Source organism: Aptenodytes forsteri, unplaced genomic scaffold (assembly GCF_000699145.1).
Source record: "Aptenodytes forsteri isolate BGI_AS27 unplaced genomic scaffold, ASM69914v1 Scaffold265, whole genome shotgun sequence".
In the NCBI taxonomy this organism is placed as follows: domain Eukaryota; kingdom Metazoa; phylum Chordata; class Aves; order Sphenisciformes; family Spheniscidae; genus Aptenodytes; species Aptenodytes forsteri.
This window is the reverse complement of record NW_008796175.1, coordinates 3,085,008-3,092,727: the sequence shown is the minus strand read 5'-3', so window position 1 is coordinate 3,092,727 and position 7,720 is coordinate 3,085,008. Positions and strand designations below refer to the sequence as shown.

Sequence of the window (7,720 nt, the reverse complement as noted above, 5' to 3'; positions counted from 1 at the left end):
CAAACAGCTGCATCTCGCTGCTGTTGTTAGGCTTTAGAGTTTTGTAACCTCACGAGTAGATGTGATTGACCTGCTGGTATCCTGGTTATGGCTAGCAGTATTACTGGGCCTTGTTTTACTCCAACAGTGTTCAAAAGAGTGGACAATTCATGGGCCGTGTTAGACTGCTTTTCATTAACTTGCAAGTCTCTCTCTCATTTCCAGTTGCCATCTTCTAAATGGATTCCAGTGAATTTTCGGGATCTTTGGACCCCCTGTCCTTGCCTGACAAGCCGCTTATTGGTGATCTCCCTGCTGACATGGAGTTTGGGGAAGATCTGCTGGGCTCACAAACAGCTTCTACCCGGGAAGTTTCAGTTCTTCAGCCCCCTGACTGGGATCAATCCAAGCAGATGACTGCAGATGGGGACTTGGACCTTCTGGTGAAAGCAGACAGCCTGTCTGAACTAAACAAATCAAACAACCTTGTTCTAGATAAACCTAGTGTCTTGAATATGCTGGAGAAACCTGATGTCTTAGATGACTTGGATAAAACTGCTGACTTGATGGAGCTAGATAAATCAGAGGGTCTGGATGGGCTGTATAAGGCACATCCTTCCCAGGATGTGGAGGATGGACCGGTGGACTCCTCTGCCCTCTCTAGAGAAGCCCTTGTTCCAGAAACATGGAAAGAAGGGGAAGATGCACCAAAAAATGATTCTGAGGACCTAAAGGAAGATGGTGGTGCTGCTGCTATTCCTGCACTGTCTGATGACAACGCCCCTGAATCACCCCAACAGCCCATTCCTGACTCAGGGGACCTCAGCAGTACCCCAGCCACAGAAGAAATCGCAGCACAATCCTCATGTCCACCAATGCCCCCCCCTCAACCCAATCTTAAACAGACAAAGAAGATGAGGTTGAAGGCACCAAGGAAAAGCTCACCCATGCAGAGGGAAGGGCTGGCAGGGGAAGCAGAGGTGAAACTGAGCCCAGACAACAGTACTGCAGTTTTGCCCCCTGAGCCCACGGAGGAAAACCAGGCAGAGGAAGGGGATGACAGTGGGAACAACTCGCTTAAAGAAAGTCGTGTACAGGAAGCCTCACCACCAGCAGGTAGGTTGTTATCTCTGCAGAACTTGGCTTCCTTTTGCTCAGGAGGTCATCCTGCTGCACATTGGTGAAGCTGGAGTCTGTTTTGCGCTCCAACTTTTCCCATCATCCCCTGCTATGGAAATTGTCAATGGTACTGATGGGCTAGATTTGGGGAAAGCATCTTGCTTACAGGGAATAATGCTCTGGAGGCTGCTCCCTTGGTGCACACAAGCTCTTCCTCTGGCTTTCATAGCTTTAACTTTGATTTTCAATGCTTGTGTCAGCTAGGAGCTTCCCTGATAAAGCTGTGGCTGTGCGTCAGCTTAGCTCACACTCTTCATCACTGGAGTCTTTGCTGGAACGGAGGGTCACCAGGAGAAGGTGTTTCTAATAGGCAAAGTCCCTCTGCCCAGGCTGGCTGTCCTCAGGAGATGCTCAGTCTCGGTCAGGAGTGGTTGGAGGCAACTGCCCAGCATGCCTCCCCCATTCAGGGAGGTCTCCTCCTTACAGGACTCCTCCCAAGCTGCGTGTTTGGATCTCTAACTACAGGTGGTGGGTTTAGGAACTTTCCTGTGTCTGATCACCACCAGAACTGTGCTTGTTAGCCAGGACTGTCTGAGGCTTCATGTGCAGACTGACCCAAAGGGTGGCTGCATTTGAAGAACACCTGTCCTATTCTGTTGGAGAAAAGCAAGATGTTAGATGCAAGCTGCTTCTGTGCTTCTGTTCCAGGAGAAGGCCTATCTGGGAAGGGAAGCGAGCTGCCAACTGAGAAGGTGAGGAGAATGCAGTCAAGTACGTATGCTACAGGAGTATAGAGTGTGGCTGGCTGTTGTCAAACTCGGTGAGGGACACTGGCTGTCTCGTCACCCCTCTGGGAAGGAGTTTGCATGTCTCCTGTGACGGAGTAATCCCTGTGCACTGACACTGTGCTGTAATGTGGCTTCAGTGTGTCCCTGCTACCCCCGGCTGGAATGTCATTCTCATAAGCCTACTTCCCCCTCTCCCCCACCTTGCCAACACTGGTCAGGTATCCATGGAGTTTTATCCGTTTTCAGCCTAGTTATTGGCAAAGCAAATCCCGGAAGTTGGAACTCCACCGTGATCTGGGATATTTATCCATGGTTGTCCTAGCAGATGGTTAGCCTAAGTATTTTCTGAATGTCTTCTAGGAGCAGAAAAGAAGTGAACGAGCCAGAAGATCAGAAACTGCCAGGCCTGAAACTGTGAACTCCTCTGAGAGCAGTGAGTAACTAGGGCTGGCCAATGCCTGTTTTCAGCCAGAGAGCAGGGACTCCGTTGTGGGCGGGTGGTTCATGGTGTGAGTACGGTGGGAACTCTGGAGCTTCTGTGCAGACTTTCCTCTTACACAGGACAGGTCCCTTCACCCCATGAATCTGGGGTACTTGCCTTGCTTTCTCAGGGCACTTAGGTTGAAGGGAGGGTTGTAGTATTTTTACAGTGGTGTGTAGACACCAAGCACCAAGTGATAGGATGAGACTCTGCGGTTGTTCCCAGGAAATATATCTTCCATCTCCTCAGACAGGAACTTTCTTCCTTTGTCTCTATGGCAGCAGGCTGTCTGAAGGAAGGTTGCATTTTGGGGATTTTCCTGCAGAAGAATGTGAAGTCTCTGTTCTTTGAGATGTTGAGTGTCACCCTGCCATTCCCTAGTATTTGTGTGTTGCTCCTTCATTGCTTGCTTGTGCAGCCTGTGCTGGAGACTGGTGATCCAGCTTGTTCCCTTTAAGGTCTACCAGTTCTTTGAGGGTTTTATGCTGTAAATATTCACACTTTAGGCTTCTGCTCAGCCTTGGCAAATCATGACTTCCTAGAGAGGAATTGTACTTAAGCCCAGCTTGCTTAAAGACCTCCTGACTCATCTCTGATTCCAACAGAATATCTTTTAAGGGTCCCTTTATCATTTCACCCAGACAGGTACAAAGCCTGTAGAGGGACTCCAGAAAGGTGACCCCAGAAAGCCCCAGCATGTGTTTCATGGCAGAGGTTTCTGTCTCAGTTCCTAATGAGGAATTTCTGTGCATCTTTCTCTGGTGCTTTGCAGTTCCAGTCTCTGACGAAGACTCTGATGCAATGGTGGATGATCCCAACGACGAGGATTTTGTTCCTTTTCGTACCCGACGCTCAACTCGTATGTCTTTACGTACTCAGATGGCTCAGCGAGCTGCCCGCTCTACTGTCACCAAGATGACTTGTGCCAACTGCCGGACCCCACTGCAGAAGGGCCAAACTGCCTACCAGCGTAAAGGGCTTCCTCAGCTCTTCTGCTCCAGCTCCTGTCTCACCACCTTCTCAAAAAAACCACCTGGCAAGAAGATATGCACCTTCTGTAAAAAGTGTGTGTTCATTCCCCTTTCCCCAGTGCTCGCTTGTGACCCTGTTCACCTGCCCCACAGCCCTACCTGCCAGTCCCCATCCCTGTGACCCTCATGCTTCCCATTCAACCACATTACTCCTGCCCACTGACAGCTGCTGCCCCATGTCTTCCTTCACACACTGCATATCCCATGCTCCCTACACCCCCTTCACATTATTGCCTTTCCCTGCCTGCCCCAGGCTCAATGCCCCATATCCCAGCCTCCCCTCAAAACAGCCTCCCGCATGCTCTGTCTTCAGGCACCACCCCCCTGGGCCAGGACAGAAGCTGCTGTGAGACGGTTCTTGCCACCCTTTTGGGGCACCAGAAAGTCCCGTGCATTGCAGTGTGCCATCCTGTCCCTTCGTGGCAGGACCGGTGTGTCCCTGCACTAACACATCCCCTCCTGATGCGCAGGGAGATCTGGAACACCAAGGACTCTGTGGTTGCCCAGATCGGTTCAGGCGGCTCTTTCCACGAGTTCTGCACCTCTGTCTGCCTCTCCCTCTATGAGGCCCAGCAGCACAGACCAGCACCTCAGTCTGCAGATGCCTTGGACACCAGCCGCTGCAGCGTCTGCCACAAACCTGGCGAGGTAAACAAATCCGTTGTCCTTCCCATGTCCTGGATGAGGTGCTTGTTACCTGCAGCACTTGGCCCTGCCTGGGACCATCACAGGGTGTTTGCCAGGTTCTCCTGTGGTGTGAGACCTCAGCCCCTGAGCTGGCGTGGGCTCACTCCCAGGTCCTTCTTTGTTACTGTGAACGAGCCCTTATTCCAGCAGAAGAAATAAGGCTTCTGCTTCTTCCCACCCTGAAGCTCATTTCTTCCTGCCACTCCACTCTCCCAATTGCTCTGCTGACTTTTGGCAAGGAAGGCCAGCCTGAGTCCACACCAGCATCCAGCATGGCACTTGCCTGAATTTTAGTGTAACAGCCTGTTGTCCCAAGGGCTGTGGTAGCAGTGGTGCACGCATGTCGGAAGGGGACACGTGGTGGTTTGGGGGAGTGACAGCAATGATGTCTCTGCAGATCCAGCATGAGGTCAGCAATGGGAACGTGGTTCACCGCATCTGCAGCGACGCCTGCTTCACCAAGTTCCGGGCCACTAAGGGGCTGAAAACCAACTGCTGTGACAACTGTGGACTTTACATCTACAACAAGGGCTTGCCCCTGGAGTACCTCTTCCATGAAGGCCAGCAAAAACGCTTCTGCAACTCTGCCTGTCTCAACAGTTACAAGAAGGTGTGTGGAGTCAGCTGCCTGGGGTGGGGTATCTCTGTGGGCACACAGCTCCTTTGCTCGGTGTGGCACAGGGCACTTTATGCAATAGCAGGTGACTTGAATCCCCTTGGCCTTCTACTGCTGACAAAACATTTAAGAGATTGCTGTGGAGAAACTTTGAAGCAGACAAACAGAATTTATTTATTATGCGTGGGGCCCATCTTGGACCCGAGTACGGATCAGGCACTCAGTAAGCTGGACTGTGCAGCGACACTAGTATATGCAGTTAGCATGGGCTGGCTTGTTTTGGATGTCTCCCCAAAGCTTGGCTGGATATGTTCCTCTGTGGCCTAAGCAGGCTTCACTTAACTGTCTTGATGGGATTGCCAAGCTCTGTATTCCTGCCAGGGTACCCTTCAAATGAGAAGCTGAGGTGCCAAAGGCAGCCTTTTTTGCTACCACCAGCTGAACTTGCAGACTATGAGACTGGATCTGACATCAGGTGTTCCCTGGAGGAGAGCTGCCCTGTGGTGGATACAGTAGTGGGGTGGGATATGAGGGTCGGACCTCACCAGCTGTGGTGGTCTCCCTGGCAGCTCTGTTCTGCTCTGTGTTTGCAGAAGAACACTCGGGTCTACCCATGCATGTGGTGCAAGACGCTGTGCAAGAACTTCGACATGCTGCCCAACGTGGATCGCAGTGGCAAGATGGGCCTGTTCTGCTCCATTTGCTGCACTACCTCCCACAAAGTGAAGCAGTCAGGCTTGGTTGGTAAGAGCACGTACATACAGGGCATCAGTCACCTCTCTACTCTAACTCCTTCCTTGGTACTATTTATTGCTTGTGGATGAGACTGGAAAGAAGGCATGTTGCTTGCCTGGGGAGGAGTCCAGTGAGACAAGTGGAAGGAGATTTGCAGAGGGAGGAACACTTGCAGCATCTTAATACTGAGGGGTAGTGTACATTGCTGTTCTTGAGAATGCAGGAAGAAGTTGTAGTGCCGTACTATGCTGGCATTGCCCTTTCCATTACACGGAGTACCAGGGTGTCCAGGAATGGGTATGGTCTGGTCTCTGGTGCAAGTATTGCAGCCTGTTTTGTCCCAAATTCCTGTAGAGCTAGGGTCATTTCCTTGAACCAGTCTGCTCTCCATCCGTGTTTAACATTTCTGTCCTAGCAGAATCTGGTGCTCTTAGTTTCCTGGTGTTCTTGTCCCTTGCTTTTTAATAATAGCTTGACAGACTGAGGATGGGTGAGTAGCTTGCATGCCATCCTCAGAATCCAGTCCCACGTCCTGTGCTGCTGCCCTCACCAATTCCTGTCTGTTTCATCAGGTCCCCCTAGACCCTGCAGCTTCTGCAGAAAGAGTTTATCTGAACCCTGCTATTACAACAAGACAGACCGGGTTGTCTACCAGTTCTGCAGCCCCAGCTGCTGGACCAAATTCCAGGTACTGAAATATCCTTCATGCTGGGCTGGGCCATAGAGCTCGTGCCTCCTTTTGCACTTAGCAGAGGCTCCACCTTCCTCAAGCTCCTCTGGGGTGGTCCATAAGAAAGTCTCTGCTGGAGCACAAGAGTTGCAGTGACTGTAGTTGCCAATAACTCAGTCTTGGCCCTATCGCCCCCTTCCTCCATTGGGCTAAGACGGGCTGTAATTCACTCCTGTCTATCAGGTTATGCCCAACAGGAGTGCAATGCAGAGCTGTGCTGCATGAGTGGCCTTATAAGGGCACGAGCAAAAGCACAAATAAGCTAGCAAAGCACAGTGGGCACCTGCTAGTGGGGTGGAAAGGGGCAGAGCTGCCCTCTGAGCCAGGCATCACCAAGGAACATAAGTCTTCTAGGATGTGTTGTCTAAAAATTTACAACCAGCAGGCCTGGATACCTCATGTGACTGGTGGTTTTTAATCTTCTGATACTAAGTTTCAGCATATGTGAAATGTTTATGGTATTCAAAGGCAACTGGAAGAATATTAGTTTTGTACAGTTGTCAAAGAAGAAAGCAACAGCCAGGAAGACCTGGGAAATTTAGACCAGGACATGCCTTGGGCAACTGAGAAAACTTAGAGAATCTAGAGGTAAAGAGTTAGTTACTGGCAGTTGCAGCATTTGGTTTTGGGGTTTGTTTTTTTTCTTGTGGTTTTTGTGTTGTGGGTTTTTTGGGTGTTGGTTTTTGGTTTGTTTTTGGTTTTTTTAATAAATCCTTGATGCGATCCTTCACTGAGATCACAAATGGTGTTGGTAGGGTAGCTGTAGAGTTTTTACAGTTGTAGACTTCATAAGACTTGAATCATAGAATAGTTTGGGTCGGAAGGGACGTTTAAAGGTCATCTAGTCCAATCCCCCTGCAATGAGCAGGAACATCTTCAACTACGTCCAACCTGACCTTGAATGTTTCCAGGGATGGGGCATCTACCACCTCTCTGGGAACCTGTTCCAGTGTTTCACCACCCTCAGCGTAAAAAAAATTTCTTCCTTATATCTAGTCTAAATCTACCCTCTTTTGGTTTAAAACTATTACCCCTTGTCCTATCACAACAGGCCCTACTAAAAACTTTTGTCCCCATCTTTCTTATAAGCCCCCTTTAAGTATTGAAAGGCTGCAATAAGGTCTCCCTGAAGCCTTCTCTTCTCCAGGCTGAGCAACCCCAACTCTCTCAGCCTTTCTTCATAGGAGAGGTGTTCCATCCCTTTGATCATCTTCGTGGCCCTCCTCTGGACCTGCTCCAACAGGTCCATGTCTTTCCTGTGCTGAGGGCTCCAGAGCTGGACGCAGTACTCCAGGTGGGGCCTCACCAGAGCGGAGTAGAGGGGCAGAATCACCTCCCTCGACCTGCTGGCCATGCTTCTTTTTGGGCAGCCCAGGATACATTTGGCCTTCTGGGCTGTGAGCGCACATTGTCAGCTCACATCCAGCTTTTCATCCACCAGTACCCCCAAGTCCTTCTCGGCAGGGCTGCTCTGAATCCCTTCATCCCCCAGCCTGTCTTGATACCGGGGGTTGCCCCGACCCAGGTGCAGGACCTTGCACTTGGCCTTGTTGA

The 7,720-nt window shown here is 50.6% G+C and overlaps 1 protein-coding gene across 1 annotated transcript in view; it reads left to right on the top strand.

Annotated features, from left to right (window-relative positions):
• Positions 1-218: 218 nt before the first annotated feature.
• Positions 219-7,720, top strand: part of ZMYM3 (zinc finger MYM-type containing 3) — a 22,484-nt gene continuing 14,982 nt past the window's right edge. Inside the window, exons 1-8 of the mRNA XM_009287619.2 lie at positions 219-1,095; positions 1,807-1,850; positions 2,247-2,319; positions 3,140-3,431; positions 3,869-4,046; positions 4,483-4,695; positions 5,295-5,445; positions 6,009-6,124. Of these exons, the coding sequence (XP_009285894.1) occupies positions 219-1,095; positions 1,807-1,850; positions 2,247-2,319; positions 3,140-3,431; positions 3,869-4,046; positions 4,483-4,695; positions 5,295-5,445; positions 6,009-6,124 (1,944 nt within the window). The remainder of the gene's footprint in view (positions 1,096-1,806; positions 1,851-2,246; positions 2,320-3,139; positions 3,432-3,868; positions 4,047-4,482; positions 4,696-5,294; positions 5,446-6,008; positions 6,125-7,720) is intronic.